The sequence below is a fragment of the Sander vitreus genome, chromosome 17 (assembly GCF_031162955.1).
Source record: "Sander vitreus isolate 19-12246 chromosome 17, sanVit1, whole genome shotgun sequence".
Taxonomy (NCBI): Eukaryota; Metazoa; Chordata; class Actinopteri; order Perciformes; family Percidae; genus Sander; species Sander vitreus.
In genome coordinates, this window is record NC_135871.1 from 17,854,409 (window position 1) to 17,873,793 (window position 19,385).

At 39.0% G+C, this 19,385-nt stretch overlaps 1 protein-coding gene across 3 annotated transcripts; it reads left to right on the plus strand.

Annotated features, from left to right (window-relative positions):
- Window positions 1-1,398: 1,398 nt before the first annotated feature.
- anxa11a (annexin A11a) lies at window positions 1,399-15,793 on the plus strand. 3 transcript variants are annotated; one of them, XM_078272609.1, is made up of 15 exons: window positions 1,399-1,593; window positions 3,637-3,925; window positions 5,292-5,374; window positions 6,029-6,433; window positions 6,622-6,709; window positions 7,311-7,405; window positions 7,703-7,816; window positions 9,192-9,282; window positions 11,058-11,137; window positions 11,229-11,285; window positions 12,790-12,883; window positions 13,005-13,100; window positions 14,425-14,483; window positions 14,815-14,937; window positions 15,067-15,793. In XM_078272609.1, exons 2-15 carry the CDS (start codon window positions 3,646-3,648, stop codon window positions 15,124-15,126), a joined length of 1,725 nt encoding a protein of 574 aa, XP_078128735.1. In that variant the 5' UTR covers window positions 1,399-1,593; window positions 3,637-3,645; the 3' UTR covers window positions 15,127-15,793. The 3 variants fall into 3 exon arrangements, with proteins under 3 accessions (XP_078128735.1, XP_078128737.1, XP_078128736.1); XM_078272611.1 differs by having other exon boundaries at window positions 1,400-1,593; window positions 6,176-6,433; XM_078272610.1 differs by having other exon boundaries at window positions 1,400-1,593; window positions 3,656-3,925.
- The last annotated feature ends 3,592 nt before the right edge of the window (window positions 15,794-19,385 follow it).

Genomic DNA, 19,385 nt, shown 5'->3' on the forward strand with positions numbered 1-19,385 from the left:
CGCCTAATGTATATGAATATTCATTGCTGGCCCACTGGATGAGACAAATGGTTCATCTCCCTATTCTAGCTCTTTAACCCAGCTCAGCTTTACCAAAAGGTTAGCTTACATATTCTGCTACATCAATTAATAAAATAAAACAATTTAAATGACTATCTCTGAGCCATATGGTGACATGTATTACTTAGCCTACTTACATAATGTAGCCAATCATTAATAACATTTATTATAGGTAGGCTATTGAAATTGAGTGTGTGTGTGTGTGTGTGTGAGAGAGAGAGAGAGAGGGGGGGTGTTGGTGTGGTGATAGGTGTTTTGTTTATTCAGGGTCAGAGGTGAGCAGTTGCACCTAAATGACTAATATTTGGAGTGTGACCTATGTTAATTATTACCCTAACCCTGAGGTTAACATTAAGTCAACCGTGTTTCACTTGTAGCTAGTTAAGTTCCAAACTCTGTCAATAATTCCGTCTGAAAAAATATTTCTATATTGTGTCCAACAACAGAAACGCTGGGTCATTGGTGAATAAGCACCATTAAAAAAGACCGATCAATCAAATCAGTTAAACGATCAATAAAATCAGCACCTAAAAACCAGCCCCGCTCCATGGCTCTCAGGCCTTTCCAGCATGTCCCAGCTTCCAAGCCAACCTGAAGTGACAGGCAGGCCAGTATGGTGTGGAAAAAACTGCTAAAAGAGCTCCATCTTGTGGCAAATGTCCTTACACACACACACACACACACACACACACACACACACACACACACACACACACACACACACACACACACACACACACACACACACACACACACACACACACACACACACACACACACAGTGCAGAGTACAGGTGTGTAATGGTATGTAGCTTTCTTCTTACAAAGGTAGGATCAGTGATGTGGAGGTATAGGTAAAACTTTCACTTCCTTGTTGGTGATTATTATCACATCACAACCACATATAAAGAATAACTATAGTCACAGGCCTACAGTACACACAGCTTTATTCTAGTTAAAAAATAAATACATTATTATTATTGCTTTTTGTAACATCATTTTTCCCTTGTTTGTGTATGATCCCTGTGTTGTTTTGTTTTTATCTGCTGGTTATTTTTTGTAAAGCACTTGAGAAGAAAGATGCTATATGAAATAAGTTTATTACTATTAGTATTATTAATTTAATGTACAGACCCGGTTGTAATTTTTATTTCTGTAACGCTGATTATATCACATTAATAATTGTTAAATGTGTGTCAGTAAACACAAAAGTGATAGGCGGTTTAACTTTTATATTTAGGTAGCAACACACCTAAAACAGCTCTACTGTGGCATATTTATGTGACGTCGGTCTTCCACATTTTCCATTATGTCGTAAATGTTCACGTATGTAGCTAGCTATGTCTATGTCTAGGGGTGAACACATATTTACTGTTGTCACATCACTGCTCTGTGACGGGCAGATATATGGGTGGGTTCTTTAAATGGAAAGTATGACAGAGTCCCACCCAATTCCAGTTTAGCTTAGTCAAAACTGCGGCTGGTCAAATAATCACGTCCATCCAGGAAGAGACTAGCTACAAGCAGACTAAAGTAAGTGCTAAAATCAAACAACTACTCAAACAGGTCGAGTTAGAGTGATGTATGATACATTAGCTCACGTTATAAGTTATATTTGGATAAGTAGCAACTATATTTGGAGTCGTTTTCTGGTCCAACGTTGCTCTGCTGTTCTCGACGCTGTCGTTAGCCTGTCAACTTTAGCTCAACCATTTAAAATGCTCTGCTTAGATTGTAGCTTCAAATTGCTGCTGGATTTTTGTTCGCCTATTTTTGGTCAACAAGCTTAGATAGCGTTAGGGAGGTATTAACTAGCTTGTTTTAACAGATCGACAGGCCTAACGCAGCGTTGTATTGGCTAGCGCACAGTTAAAAACGGGAACTTTTGTTTGTATTAGTATGTGTATTTTCAATGGCCTAACACAATCTGTTTTGCATGTTAACTATTAGTGCAGTGTTTGTTCTCACTAACGTTAGCCAACGTCAATAGTTAGCCATGATAAAGTCAATAGTATGTTTTGTGTTTCGCCGAACCATCAAACTTCACCAGTTTTAAAGTGAGGGAACTGACACGCCCAGCGTCACAACAAAATTAAACTAAATCAAGCCATTTATGTATGTTAAGATTAGCTAGCTAATAGTAACCGTCACTGCATTGTTACACCTTAAGCAGTTGTAATTACCTCATATTGGTGACTTTAAACCTGAAACGATAAATGTCTTTACTCGGACCCCAACTCCCTAAGCAAATATGACTGTGTGCATTGGTGTTAGGATTTGCAGTGGTTAACAGTTACTGTGCTTCTCGTCAGTTCACATTTGTCTGTTTGAATTGTGAAAGCAGAAAGGTGTGATCTGTTTGAACCTGAAGCACCGTAAAGTAGACAAACCACATTTTTTCCGACCAAATGTGTTGATAAAGTATTTCACAAAGGCACTTTGAGTCAGCATCACTGCTAGTGTTTTGACATCAGACGGCAGGGCATGAGTATGACGTGTATAAGAGGTTAAAAGTATTTATGTAACAGTTAGATCCGAAGTCATTGTGACTGGATAGCTTTTACCTAGAACAATCTGAACATATGTTATAGCATAAATGCTGTACTGAATTTAAATGCTTCTATCCTTTGCGGTTGACCTCTGTATTTTATAGGGTTGTTTCCATGCTCCATGTGCTCATTCAAACACAGCAACATCTTTTATTCTGTGTCCATAAAATGCAAAGCAGAGAAGACCTCTGAAGTCAGCATTACCATGGAACAAGTAGGCATATTGGAACACAGGCTTGTCATACTATGCTTAACCAAAAAGAGAGTTTCCTCAACACACACTACTCAACTAAAAATATTTGTGATCCAACATCCCTGGAATAAGGAGTTTGCAATTTATTATATTGCATTGACAGTGACATTTAGCCTACATTGCTACATTAAAAAGCAAAGACCGGTGAATTAAATATAGGGACATTTAAAAAGCACTACACTGAGTCATGGAACCTACCTACCTAGCAGACTAGTATGTCCAGTATAACAAACTATAAATTTACATTTATTAAAGCAGACATACTCCAGAAGTGAACCAGTTCTGAGAAATCCAGATTATTCATGTCATTGTCAGGGAATAATTGTGTCCTGAGGATGAGGAGGGGCAGGATTAGAGCTGGATGTGTTTTCAACTCTCTTGTATGTGAAGGTCAATATGTTTTACAGTCTATAGGTGCCATTAACAGCGTAGTGTTAATGGCACATATGATATATATATATATTTAAGATTATTTCTTTGGCCTTTTCCACCTTTAATTTGACAGGACAGCTAGGCGAGAAAGGGGAGAGAGAGGGGGGAAGACATGCAGGAAATCATTACAGGTCGGATTTGAACCTTGGTCCTCTGCGTCGAGGCATACACCTCTCAGTGTATGTGTGCCTGCTCTACCCACTGATCTAACCCGGCCACGTGTTCTTTCTTTTTATTGTCCTTTACCGACAGATAAAATGCATTTTTGTCTAGGTGGCTGCACAAGATGAGTCTTACTTTTTTTTAATAGGTCATGTTTGGCAGCCCTTTGATTTCTGACAGTTCTGTTTTATGCTTAAAGCCATGAGCTACCCTGGATACCCCCCTCAGGCAGGTGGATACCCACAACAGCCTGGGGCTTTTCCTCAACAACCTGGTGCCTACCCCCCTCAGCCTGGAGCATACCCTCCCCAAGCTGGAGGCTACCCGCAGCAGCCAGGCGGTTACCCTCCTCAACCAGGTGGCTATCCTCCACAGGCTGGAGGCTATCCACCTCAGGCTGGAGGCTATCCACCTCAGGCTGGAGGCTATCCACCACAGGCTGGAGGCTATCCACAGGCACCACCACAAGGTAAGCCATCGTGCCACACTGTTAAAGGAATAGTTTGACATTTGCGAAATATATTATCAAAAAAATACCTACTTTCTCATCTACAGTCATGTGAAATAATTAGGACACCCATGCTAAAGTTGACTAAAAAGAGGAATACAAAAAAATCATCTTTAGGAAATTGATCTTAATGCCTTAATTAAAAAAAATGAGGAAAAATCCAACTTTAAGGACACCAATTTTCTTTGTGAATGAATAATGTATCGTAAATAAATAAATGTTTTTCCTTAAAATACAGGGGGCATAAGTAAGTACACCCCTATGTTAAATTCCCATAGAGGCAGGCAGATTTTTATTTTTAAAGGCCAGTTATTTCATGGATCCAGGATACTAGGCATCCTGATAAAGTTCCCTTGGCCTTTGGAATTAAAATAGCCCCACATCATCACATACCCTTCACCATACCTAGAGATTGGCATGGGGTACTTTCCATAAAATCATCTCTCAATGCAAATCAAACCAGCTATTATGCTAACTGAAATAAAACCATGCCAATATAACATTTATTTGCACATAAAGAGCAACACAATCATCCCATTATGGTGATTTAAAAAATAAGTGAAACGGAGTGCATTCACACAGCTCTTGCGCTTCAGAGCCCCTAAACAGGAGACATTTGAAAACACTTCTGACCCGTTTTGGTTTGAAATCTGCCGGGTTGTGTTGCGGTCTCAACGGCCACAAACGGAGACCTTTGGCAACACCGACACTGACGCCAGCGTTTCGCCGCCTGATTGGGTCTTATCAGTCATGAAGTCTCGCTTTTGAGACTAAGCTACTAACGTTACAATGGCAACTACCACCGACGAGCGGAGTATACGTGCTGCCTCCTGTATATGCCCAGTATACGAGAATGTTGATGAGATGTGCGGTTTGGGCGTGGTAGTTTAAACGGAGGTTAGTTCTTCTACTGGAACTAAAAACACTTGTGTGCACGGAGATTGCTTTTGGCTGAAAACTCTGCTTAAAAACCAAAATGTAGCAATGCAAATGTAGCCTTAATGTGTCCTGGTGCTTCTTTCTTAGAAAGGATGAGTCAGTTATGTTATGTGTGTAGGAAACAGGGATCATGAGACTTATAGTTAACAGAGGAATGGAATCGTTTCCCCTCAAAAACAAACAAACTTCTGCTGTTGCTAAGAGTCCCACAATTCTTTTTTCACATAGAACTCCTATTCTTTGCAACTAACTCTCTTTCTAACCTGTTAACTAGTTGGAAAGTGAGAAAAAGGAAGTTCCAGGAAGAAGAGTCATTCCTGTCTCAGGCTAATATTCTCAATGCATCCTCAACTTTCCTGAACAGCTTTGTCTTTGTTGTCTGCTGCAGGCAGCTGGGGAGGTGGCCCTGCTGGTGGATATCCCTCCATTGGTCTTGACAGCTTATCCAACCCTGGATACATGGCTGGCATGGTAGGTTTAGCCTAACAAATTACCTTCACCTGCACCCAGAAAAATCTTAAAATATGTGTAATGCAACATCATCAGATTATTGCGTTGACTATTCCAGTTAGAATTAATTACACAGCCATTCATGGAATATCACATCTTTTCACTTTGTGGTAAGACTTTTCCAAACGTTTGCATCTTTAAATCCTCAGCATCGCCATTTTCTCTGTCAGCTTCTTTTTCTAGGTCACTTCCATAAAAAAACTGTCACATAATTCATTCTTATTCATGCTTCTTAAACCTATCAATCTACATAATACAACTCTAATTATCCCCTTTACTGAGTCCTTGTCTTGTCTATGTTATTTTCTCATTATCTGTTATCAGATATCTTCCATTTTATGGTAGCATGGCCACACTTCATTTGGATACTTGTACATCGTGTAACTGGAAAAATTCAAAATGTCAGGAACATTAACTTCAGTTAGTTCTGAAGCTAGATCCAGGATAAAAGGGCATTTACTTGGAAATGTGTTAAACATTGATTAATTCAATAAATATGATAAATAAATATGAATCTAATCCAATAAAGGTGTGACCAGCTACCTGTGCTTTGCATGAAATAATCCTTAAAGGTCTGTACACATATTATGAGATGCCAATCTTTCCAAATCACAGGCCAACCAGATCTCTGCTGTCATGGCGGGGTTTAATCAAAACCCATCCATGTTCGCCCAAGCCCCTGGGGGTCACCCACCTGCCACTCAGCCTGGCGGGTATGGTTCCCCCATCCCTAACCAACAGTCATATGGCCTATACCCACAGCCAGGAGGGAACATGCAACACCCCCAAGGCCCAGGGATGGGCTACCCTGGTCAGCCTGGTCAGCCTGGTCAGCCTGGTCAGCCTGGTCAGCCTGGCCAGCCAATGCCCGGATACCCTGGAGCACCATCACCAAACCCATCCATGCCTGGTTATGGGGGAGCACCAGCACCTGTGCCAGGTTACCCACAGGCCCCTTCACCAAATCCATCCATGCCAGCCTACAGCCCAGGAGCCATGCCAATTGCTCCCCCTGTCAACGTAAGAAACACAAAAGAAATCCTTTTGACCCTATAGGTTAACAAAAAAAAAAACTTTGTGTTATGGCTCTCTGTTATGTGTCAAATACACACACACTATACATTTATAACGTAATGTCTAAAACAGAATGAGCTTTTCGTTTAAATAACACTTGTTGCACTGCGGAAATGGCTGTGTTGTTATCTCAGAGAGGATTCAGGGGAACAATCACGGACTTTCCTGGAGCTGACCCACTTAGAGATGTGGAGGTCCTGAGGAAGGCCATGAAGGGCTTTGGTGAGCACTATGGACAGAATGCTTAATAATATCCTCCAGATGCACATGGTTCACTGGATGTTGTCTATTTGGGAAGTGTGTTCTAACTGTATTCATTTGGGCTGCCCTTTCTTAATTATTTAGTTAACTAATTGGTTGTAAGGATCATAGTCAACTAAATGTTAAGTTAATTACCGGTAGTCATCTTTTTATGGTCTTTTTTCAGAATGATGGATAAAAATGAATTTCTGATCGATGGAAAACTATTGTCACTTCTATAACAATAGTAATCAAAACTATTATTCAGTCTTGTATGAGCACAAACACTTACATTTTATAAATCATTGTGCACAAATTCACTTGTATGTAAAGTGACAAAGATACAGCTTGACATATTTTAAAATTATATAACCTAATTAAAGACATTCTATGTGCGCTGACAGGCTTAAGTTAGTTGATGACCAACTTAACTTTCTTTAGATGAAAGCTTTTGCATATATAAAGATATTTGTCATTTTCAAGTATAAATGTCACTTGTACATATGTATGAAATGTTTTGAATTGGAACATTTCTTTATCTGTAGTCTGCTTCTGATTCAACGGTGTGGGCTTGTCTGTGCAGGAACTGATGAGCAAGCCATCATCGACTTACTGGGGAGTCGTTCTAACAAGCAGCGCGTTCCTTTGCTCCGGGCCTACAAAACTTCCTATGGCAAGGTAAACGTATTATTATGCTTATTGTTAAGTGTTTAATGTTAATGTGATACCTGATGCCATTTTCCATTAGATGAGTATTTACCTAAAAAAACCCCACAATTTCTGAATATAGAATATAAGTGGCTAGCAGTGTGTAATGATGACAAGCAGACAACAGGTGCTGTGGCTGCCAGTAGAATGGAGAGGGGGTTGGAATGTCTTCAGCGCTCATTATAGCTATGCCACAGAGCTTCTAGCAGTTTCTTTTCAGAACTTAATGACGGTTGTTAATTTTGTCAAGCATGTTTCCATTTTCAGGATCTGATTAAGGACCTGCACTCAGAACTGTCTGGCAACTTTAGGAGTATGGTCATGGCCACATTGAAGACCCCTTCTGAGTTTGATGCCTCTGAGATCCACAATGCCATAAAGGTAAACGCTCAGGCACAAAACCTATTGATACTTTTTTCAGTATTTACCAGCTTTATGTCAACATAGAATTAATTAAAACCCAGATTATTATGTGGTATTGCATTGTTAAAAAAAAACAAAAAAAACCCATCTTGTTATGAAAAAGGCTCCTAGATCGAGAAGCATGTATCAGGGCTCCAGACTAACATTTTGCCTTGGTTGCACTGGTGCGCCTAACTTTTTATATTTAGGTGCACCAGCACAAAATTTAGGTGCACCAGCACAAAATTTAGGTGCACCCAAATTTTTCCTTGCGTCGCTGTTAACGCTGAATGGCGATACACGATATATAGCTCTGTATTTTTTTACAGAGTGGGCTAAATGTTCAGTTTTAAGTCAAAGCCACTTTTCACAAACTCTTTCATTAAAACAGATTGTGATTAAAATAAAATGCAAAGAAAGGGTTTCCTTCCCAGTTTGAAAATATACAACTGCAACACATGTAAATGAAAGTTATCTGAAATAAATAGCCTAGGATATATTTAAAAAAAAAATATATATCTCTGAGAAAGCTCATTCACTTGTTTTCAACAACAATAACAGACTGATTAAAAGAGAGAGAAGACGCCCGAATAGCTCAGTTGGTATATATAGAGGTTCGACTCCGACCTGCGGCCCTTTCCTGCATGTCATCCCCCCCTCTCTCTCCCCTTTCATGTCTTCAGCTTTCCTATCAAAATAAAGGCCTAAGTCTTTTAAAAAAAAAAAATTAAAAAAAAATAAAACTGACAGAAAGACAGGGAGAGTATGCTACTCATAGAATGACGGCTGACTCATGAATGCGTCCAGCACGGGTCGAATGCACTTTGGCGGGTCAGCGGCGTTACGCACGTCTTGTGTAGGCTATGAAATGTCTGTATCGTCACTGCGCTGCATTTTTATGAACTATGATATTCTGGCCATGGGTCACATCTCTCGCCCAGGTCCAGCAGGCTCCGTCTCACAAGCTATTACTCAACCAACTGAAGTTAGTTGCATTTAATAACTTCTAATGAGGGTTGCTGATTCAAATCCCCATACGGACCAAAGTATGGTGGTGGACTGGTAGCTGGAGAGGTACCAGTTCACCTGCCAGTTCACCTCCTGGGCACTGCCAAGGTGCTCTTGAGCAAGGCACCGAACCCCCAACTGCTCGGGGCCCCTTTCCATGGGCAGCCCCCTCACTCTGACATCTCTCCATTAGTGCATGTATAGGTACTGAGCATGTGTGTGTAATTCAGGCCGGTGTGTAATAATAACAGAGTGAAAACATAATTTCTCTTGCGGGATTAATAAAGTATACATTATTATTATTGTTGTTGTTGTTGTTATTATTATTGTTCTGTCTTCCTAACAGGGAGCCGGAACTGATGAAGCCTGTCTGATAGAGATCCTGTCATCTCGCTCCAACGCTGAAATCAAGGAGATAAGCCGTATTTACAAACAAGGTGAGATGCCTCAGGGCGGTTAATGGACTGCTTTCCCCTACTGTTGTGATCTCCTTTATTACAAAATATAACAGAAGTGTTTTATTATGTTAGTAGATACGCGCAGTCTGTCTAGATTTTGGTACCACCATACAATTTGTAAATGCAGATGTTTTGGCTAGGAATGTGTTGCACATAAAGTAATTTAGTAATAGCCATTTTAGTCAATAATAGGAAATTGAAATTAAGGTTTCATAACTGCAACTACAGAAAGACATACCATTTTATAGTGAATACTTTTTGTTTATTTAATTTTCAGTGTTTGTTATTATATATGTGTTATGCTTATGCAGTAATCTACTGTTTCCCTTGCCAGTAAATTGGGTTGTGGTCACCTTACCTTCAGTATGCTTGAAAAGCTGCTGGTATATCAGTCTTGGTTTCAGTGAAGAATGTCAGTGCCTCATGATGTAAATGCAGTTGCACAATGTTTGTTAATATTCCAATTATTACCATCTTTGATCTGTGGTGGAATTTCCAGCTTACAAACTCATGCTATGTAAGTTGAGGCAGTAGTGCCCAGGTCTCTTTCAGGTCAGTGGCCAACATAACCTCATAACCTTTCCCGGAAGAAGAGTACTTCAACTCTGTGCCTCCAAAGATGATGAGATGTAACAATTGTATGATAAGACTGCCAAGATCATGGAGGAAGTAAACACATAACACATTATGTGTGTCTGTGTTTTGTGCGCCCACAATATGTTTGTTTTCATTGAAGATTCAGCTAAACTTAAAGCCTCCAGCGTGAGTGTAAACAAACCATAGACAGTAAAAGAATGGACACAGTGAAGCCATATATTTCTAACAAGACCAGTGAAGTCACTTTTCCGGTGAGCGCTGAGCGTTACTGCGCAGCCTCAAACTGAGCTGACGGCGTAGATGTGACGTGAGCAACCTGTCTGAAAGTTGTAAGTCTTCTGGTAGCTGTGCCAAGAGAAATCTCAATCATTGCGAATCTTGCAGAGACGGAGAGCGTAGGTATATATATGTAAGGAGATAACATAGGCACAGGCTACTTACTGATAACTAAAATGCTAGTTAACATTAGTAATTAAACTTAAACAGCTAATGTAAGTCGAAACTGCCTTCGAGCTTCTCCTGACTATACGGTAATTCCTCTACTATGCGACAGAAATTTGCATGGTTATGACACAATCGTTAGCCTATTTTTACAAAAACGGCTGCTACAGAGCCATAACGTGAGGTACAAGGTAATGGAGCCTTTAATACGTTGTCATGTTTCTTTAGAAATAAACAATGGACAAATAGAGTCTTTTAAAGTTGTCAGATGTAAAGTTATTCGCTGTCAAAGTGATGCCAAAATGAATGGGACTCAATGGGATGCTAACAGGAGGTGATTGCTTGTTAGCCTAGAATCTCGCCATTGGAGGTACCCTTTCCAGATGCACGCTTACCCCCTTGAAATAAACCTTCAGGAAGACAGGAACGTCAGAAGTTGGGATGGCACCTACACTGTACCATGTAATCCTAAACTCTCCTCAATTGAGAATTCGTTAAATCCTCCTGTGTAATTCATCAAAGTCTCCTGAACCTTCTTCATGTATGTGAAATGAGATGTGCTGCTCCATAGTTTTTCCTTAACACAGTCCACACATGTTGATTATCAGCTTTCAAAAATCACTAATGATTGAACCTAAGTATTTTAATTAAACCCATGTTTAATATCTGTGGTCTTTTTTTGTTTTGTTAGTACTATTGCTTTTTTGCCATTTCAGAATACAAGAAGACAATGGAAGATGCCATTAGTGGTGATACTTCCGGCCACTTCCGCAGGCTCCTGATCTCTCTCGCCCAGGTAAGATATGATTACAAATGAACTTTGTATACCTGTCTCTTAGCAACTACTTTCAGATTTAACTAGGAATATGCTGTCCTGTATTTTGCAGGGTAATCGTGATGAACGAGAGCATGTTGACATCTCTCTGGCTAAACAAGATGCTCAGGTAAAATCTGCTTCATTGTCATTATCACTATGTTTTTTGATTTTTCTTTCTTTCAAACTATCTCTATCTCTCTGTGTGTGTGTGTGTGTGTGTGTGTGTGTGTGTGTCCGTTAACATTTGGCAAAAAAAAACAACTGATTTAATTGACGAAGCACAACATTGCTACACTTTTTTGTTTTTGTAATTACTTTGTTTAAAGTACCCATATTATGAAAAAAAATCACTTTTTCTGGGATTTGGGGTGTTATTTTGTGTCTCTGGTGCTTCCATACGCATACAAACTTAAAAAAAACAACAAACATCCATGCTGTTTTGAGTGAGATACAGGTTTCTGAATGTGTCCTGCCTTCAGTCTCCAGGTGAGCTGTTAAAAAATCTGCAGGGCTTTCTACATAACTAGCTGAAACTAGGGGGCTAACCATTAGCATGCTAGCGACGCAAAGTTGGAAGTGTGCCCTCGTTTAGAAGAAGTCTCCCGCCTAATCCTGCCTTGTACAGTTGGGTGGTGATGGCACAGTGGATATGACACATGCCTTTGGTGTGGGAGATCTGGGTTCAATTCCCACTGCGATACATCAACCAATGTGTCCCTGAGAAAGACGCTTAACCTCTAGTTGCTCCAGAGGTGTGCAACCTCTGACATATATAGCAATTGTAAGTCGCTTTGGATAGAAGCGTCAGCTAAATGACATGTAATGTACCGGCCGAAGTTGGAGAAACAGCTAGCTAGCTCATGTAATCCTTAGCTAGCTACTGCGCATGTGCGACTGTTGTGAGAGATGTCTCACTCTGTAGCTAAAACAGAGACCTGAACACAGTGTGAAAAGAGGACCTGCAGCAATGTGCAATACAACAAAAATATGGTGTTTTTTGAAAATTAAACCATGTAAACCTATTCTGATAGAATCTCAAATTACAATTATGAACCTGAAAATGAGCATAATATGGCCACTTTAAAAGTAAGCAATTTGTTGTATTTTAGCAAAATACTGAAAGCAGCAGAAATGCAGAACTGAGTAGGCTACATTTTAAAATCTGTTTATTTATCCCAAGTAATATTATCGCAGTATTCAACAACGTCGGGGCATATCGCATATTCCTCATATGGTGCAGCCCTAATAAATACCCTGAAATTGTGTCAGATGCAGCATGGTGTCGCAATATTTTTTATCTGTATCATCATTTAGTCTTAATTTGTTTAATATGTAAATCGTTATTTCTTTCTAAATGATCTGATAATGTTATGTAGTCATTGTTTTAACATTCATTTGACTAGTTTAGAACTGAACCCATTATTACTGAACCCAGCCATTACACGCCCCGCCGTCACGTCCTGCACCTCCCACCACCACAAGTAAATTCTCAACCTGTGGGAAACACTGTCTTCTATTATTTTCTTGTACTCTTGATTGCATAAACCCTGGAAGAGTAGCTGTGCTTAAGGGCACATCTAATGGAGATCCTATACTAAACAAAAGACATTGCATTGCTGTTCTCCCTATAGGCCCTGTATGCTGCTGGAGAAAACAAGCTGGGAACAGATGAATCCAAGTTTAATGCTATTTTGTGTGCCAGGAGCAAACCCCATCTCAGAGCAGGTATTCTTTATGGAGACATGTTCACAAGCATAATCTAACATAAGGTTCAACATTTAAACACACATTAAAGGAGAATCGGGCCACAAATGAAACCTTAGTGTTTGTGTGTTTGTGTGTTTAGTTTTTCTTGAGTACCAGCAGATGTGTGGCAGGGATATCGAGAAGAGCATCAGCAGGGAAATGTCCGGAGACCTTGAGAGTGGCATGTTGGCAGTGGGTAAGAATACACACACACACACACACACACACACACACACACACACACACACCCCTATTCAAGTCTAGTCTTAGATAGGTCACACCCATGTAATGAGAGAGTCAGAATCTGCTCCACATAATTAGTTAATGACAAGTGTAAGGTTGTCTGCAATACATGTTTGACATAACATTTAAACATTTCCCATGCTCATTATGTTACATATTGTATTACAGCTGTCTTGATACACTTTTGAAAAAGAACTGGAGGAAGTTGTTAAATGCATGATTTCTTTTTTCCCTGTTTTTTGCCAACATTTCTCAGGGTTATGGTACAGTAACCTGTTTTTAGATGTGATTTATTTGAATCCTTATGATGGTTTTGCACAACCAGTCTATAAGTTTTCATTGTGAGGTGGTGTGTGGTGCAATGTTGGATGTCTGCCATCGGTTTTGAGCTGTGTTTCGTTTCTCTCTTTTGGACAGTGTTTTTGTTTCTGATTTCACCTAAGCATTGTTTTCAATATATAAGTTGCTTTAAAGCTCCATTAATGAATATTTGGTCACTAGTGGGCAGAATATCCCAGAAACAAGCTGACAAACGCAACCCTGACTTAAACTTTCAGCAGACAGAGAGCAACATTATCACCCTATGGCGGTCATGGTTCCTGCCACCTGATAAATCTAATATTCACTCTCCTTTTAGCTCTGTTTTAGTCTCTACCAATTCTTGAGAAAAGTATCTGGCTCTTTAGTTTCTAGATGTTTGACTTCATCCATCAGCTACTTGCAAACATTATGCTTAACGTAATCTGCCTTTTGGTGCTGGACAGGTAGCATACATCAGAGCTTGTTGCTCTAAACAGCCGCTGCCTGCTGCTGTCAATGGGGGCTTGTTTTGATGAAAATGGGTAGACTCAATTAGACGGTAAATGTGCTGGGATCAAACAGGCAAAAAGCTCAGTAGAGCTGCAGATAACCCTCTAGAGGTTCGTGTTTACAAGTGACACCTCCTTCAGAGTCCACATAGTAATTTCATTGAATATGAAAATATTGATTAATGCAGCTTTAATTCCTCTTGTTGCCATCCTGTTATATTCTCTTGTGTGTATGCATAGCTTGATATTCCATAATCACTTTTCAGATAGCACTTAAGTATCGTTTCTTCATTATCCTCAACTCAACACGCAGTGATGAATATTATAAGGTGTTTGTTTTTTACAGCGCATTTAAGAAACAAAGTATGTTTAAAACAAGTAATACAAATCTTTAAAAAAAAAGAGAGAGTATGAATTAATGAGTACGCTGTGCTTGTGTTGGTAATAAGTAACTATTTTCTGTTTCAGTGAAGTGTATTAAGAACACAACTGCCTACTTTGCTGAGAGACTTTACAAGGCCATGAAGGTGAGAAACCCTGTATTGATTGGCTAGTCATTTTCTGTTAGGGGTGCACGATTCAGAAAATGTCACGGTTCGATTCAATATCGATTTTTAGGCTCACGGTTCGATTCAGAATCGATTCTCAATTTTTAAAAAACCCGATTCACAGTATGTAAATGTAGTTACTTTTCCCATGTGATTGCAGTAGACCTACAATTTAAAAATAAATAAATATTTTTTTTTGGAATTCTATGAATCGATTGTTTTGCACACCCCTATTTTCTATACATAACTAAATTAGTGTAGCACAATATTTAATTTATGTTACTAATTGTGTGTATGTGCATGTGTTCAGGGAGCTGGGACCAAAGACACAACCCTGATCCGGATCATGGTCTCCCGTTCCGAGGTCGACATGCTGGATATCCGCCAGGAGTATGTGAAAAACTACGGAAAGTCACTGTACACACACATCTCTGTAAGTATCTTCATCATATATTGTGCTAAATACAAATTACCCTCCAGTCTCATGGATGATTTAAAAGCAACAAGTACACAAGATTTTGTGAGACACATTTGCTGATTTATTTATTTATTTCATTGACAGGGAGACACATCTGGGGACTACAAGAAACTCCTACTGAAGTTCTGTGGGGGCAACGACTGAAAAGGAAATGGGGACTACTACAATATATAAATGTTCTATAAATATCAGTTTTCTGCCTTTATCTATATGCACTATACACAAACCGCAAACCTGCATGCCATACTAGTACTATCAATGCAATGTTTACCTAGTTTTAAGAACCGTGTATACTGTGTATTGCTACATATTGTTTCTTTTCTATATACAGGATGCACAACAAGGTTTTATATTTTTTCACTTTTTGCTGGAGATTTGAGTTGAGTATACATGGCCATACAATAGATTTAAAAGAAATTGCGTTTTTCTTTTTCTTTTTAGAGCTATATATTTTTAAGATATTTTATATCAACTTTGCCAATATGATCAGATAACTAATAATATCTGGAATGTTTATCAGCTAATTTTGTAATGTTCAGCAATGCTGAATGAATTATGAGACATAAAATACATAGCAGCTCAGTACCAAAGTCGTTTGTCAATTTTTGCAATTGTATAATCTCTTCTATTATCTGTTCTATTATCTGTTCTACACTATTTCTTTGTTCGTCATAGTTGTGCTGTATTTGCAGCAAATGCTTTAATTTGTGTACCTATACCTGTCGTAGCATGTAAAGCTCAGGTATCACATTTCATAAATTGTTGGTGATTTGGTCTTCATGAGTGTCAGAAAATAAATATTCAGAACGCATACTGGAAGTATTTGGGCTTCATTACATGGAATAATACATATTGAAATGATTTTTAAAAAATACAACATACCAGCCTTATTTAAATACAGATAAAATGCAATGACTATCATATATCCTCACTGACTTACAAGCAAATTCATCCCTATGTGTAATACAAACGGCTTTAATCAGATGGCATATTAACCAATTATAATATCTTTCATCGTTAGGCCTATTTTTAGGGGGGCTGAAGCTACCCCAAATAATAATATTTATTTTTTTACAGTGCACTCTGTATCACTGACTACGTGGAATCAATCTTCCTTCACCATTCATCTGTTGGTGTCGTCGCGCACTGCAGTCTGTTTTATTTTTATTTCACGAACTGTCAACTGGTCGAAATGGCAGTGTTTAAGAGAGAGGCTTACGAGCGGCCGCTAGCACGATAACGGTATGTGGACGAGCGAGGCAGCATTAAAACAAAGCAGTAAATCAGAGAAATAAAATGTTTTGTATCTCACTATCATTAATGTTATCCAAATTCTATATTAGAAACAACAAATAATATATCCAGCTAAAAAAAAGCCGGAAAGTCGAAAGTTAGACAGAAGTACAAAGAGTCAATGGCTATGAAGATGATACACCGTCTTGTCTCTTCTCATCAGTTTAAACTGGCAGCTTTCAGAATGCTGCAGACCGCTGTGTTGCAAGTAGCTGCAGGATTTATCTTGTCTCGTCGCAAATCTTTGGTCTGGACTTGCTACCGCACACACAGTGAGTGATATAGAGTGAAATTGTAAGTTGTTGTTAATGACTTTTACTTGCTTCACTTCAGCTACATTTACTTGCGGTAAAGATAAAGGAATATTTTAGTTGGCTATAGAAAACAATAGTCTAGCTAGTGTAAACGACTGAAATACAAGAAATAGCTCGCCTAGTAAGGTATCCGAAGCCATTTACCATTAATATAGTCTGCTTTCTCTATAGTATTAAAAACAATATCAGTCCCTAAATATCATAGTGTCACTGTTAATGCTATTGTACCAATATATCCTTCAATTCATTGAACAAATGGATATTGGAAGATATTTTAGGAGAGAGAGGCACCAAGGCATAGCCTAAACTAAATTATTTCATGATATTTATTATATTATGTCAACCATATTGCAACGAGCTAGTTCAGCGTATCATGCCTGACTGGAGTAGTGTGTTTTTCTTTAGGAGTGGGAAGGGCAGACAGCATGTCGCCTGTTTCGTCATTTGGGCTGCCTTGTTGAGTGCAGCGGCACTGAGAACATTATATTTCACATAATTTAGGCTCTTTTTTTAAAAATGAAATAGGATTAGTCCAACGACTCGTTCGAAACCGAAAGCCTCGTATCAAACGGTTCAATACGAATATGTGTATCGTTACACACCTAGTAATTAAATAATAGAGATAATAGAGAGAGGAATTAGGTACGGTATTACTTTACCACACATTTACACGGGCAGATAGATAGCGGTTAAGTCTTAGCCTAAAGAAGAACTCAGCAGGAGCACAGTCTGGCCTAAGTAAATCCCCCCCCATGCAGCTTTGATGTATCTAAAAGCTAACTTTAGAGTTTGTAAGTAAGATTTTGCAAGGGGAAGTTTTGCAAAGCCATGGGGCTAAGCCCCCCCCTGTCTTTCAATCCTAGTGACATCCCTGTCTTTCAAATCTGTCAGGACCTTCTCATGACTGCTCTAATACTGTTAGCACTTGGTAATAGTAACTCAGTTTGCCAGCAGAGGGCAGAGAAGTCTTAATACAACCACAACAGCTACACTACAAGTGGTTCAATAGGCAGAGCTCTTTACATATGCTCAGCTGTGAAGAATATGGATCATTATATGATGGAATTAAATCAATAACCGTGGTCACAATTTAGTTTAAATTCCGCAGGTAACAAACAAGTATCTTCATTCTCCAACGCTGAATACGATTAAAGTCTGGTGACTCTTAAACGCATACAGTATTTTTCTCAATCAATACACATACATCATTTCTCTTACCTTGAGTGGTGTGTGTGTGTGTGGCTGCACATGGAGCTCTCCATGGCTTATTAGGTCCTGTTGGTTTCACTTAAAATGCTGGTGACTGTAGAGACGTTGCTCTGCTGGCTACAGAAGTGTTTGTGAGTTAAATGCACATGCGATCAATAACTCTATGAAGTGAGGAGGGGGAGAGCATGTGGAATTGATTGCATCCATAAAGCTGCCTTGGCCACATTAAACAAGTCTAGCTTGTCTATAGTGCTGCCAGAGTAACCCCTGGGTAACAGCTATGCAGGAGTCATTTTGATCACATGTTAAAATTGACCAGAAATGGCAAAAAAAAAAGAGGCTTTAGATAGATGTTAAGATAACAATAACTACAATTGTAATGAAGATAAGATATTAAGTAGATTTGTGTTGAGAAGATAATTTAGCCAGTAAATGCAAGTTTTATATTATTATATTTATTAATGTTTCAGCATGTCTCTGCCAACATTGTAGTTTTGATATCATTATGATCAGAAACCTCCCATCTGTTGCAGGTATGCAGCTGAAGGCTGTGTAATTTACTGTTAATTAAAAACCATGAATTGCTTAATTTAATGTCTATTATAGCTGATCTAATAATTTGGGAATCCTCTCATGGTGCCTTGAGGTCTCAGTATTGTGGGGAAATAATGGCTTTACATAAAAAAAATGTCTTCAAAATGTGTTGACACCAACAAACTTATTCTCTTCTAAAATGTTGTCACTGCCTCCTTTTAGAGTTCCTACTGTTCATTTTACACACCATCATTCTCGCAGAATGGAGATTAAATAGATACAACACTGTTGAGAATGAATGATGTATAAGTAATCGTTTTGCCACCCTTAGCATAGTCGGCTCCATTAGCTAGGTCTCTACTCAGACAAATAGAATGTAAAAAATGTTTTGTTTGAGACAATTTCACTAGAATAAATGATGGATATGCTTGGTAACAGTCTCTTCAATAAAAGATAAAGCTATTATCTGCCCTGATCTGGGTCTGATAAACAAATCTGTTTAATACTATTTTAGTAAATTACCAGACAGCTAGAATCACTACCCCTGTTGTCTAATGTCCAAATAAACTCATTCCTACCCCCGAGAAAGAAATGCATCAGGCTGTCTTCTCTATTGAAATGCATGTCCTCAGAAGTAGGGTAAAGACACAAACGTCCAATCTGTGTCAGCAGTGGGGACGTGCTTCCCTTTGATATGAATGAATTGTAATTCATTTTTCATCTAAAAGGATAGCACATGGTTGCACATGCTATGGAGCCAGCTTGGCGGAGAAGGAGAGAGAGAGGGGGAGAGAGTTGTAGATGTCACAATGAGATTCAGTGCACGCATGAATAAGGTCACGGTTTGAGAGGTATGCCTGCAGACGCTTGTCTCTGTGCCAACAATCTTTATTCAGCCGCAGACTGGAAGCGGAGTGCATCCTTCACCATCATGTTGTATTTCACAAATCCTACTCAAATACACATTTCAATTGTCACCCTCACATACTGCTTATATATATGTTGACTTATGGCTCACTGCCCTCTTCTATCTAATCCAACACACAGATACAG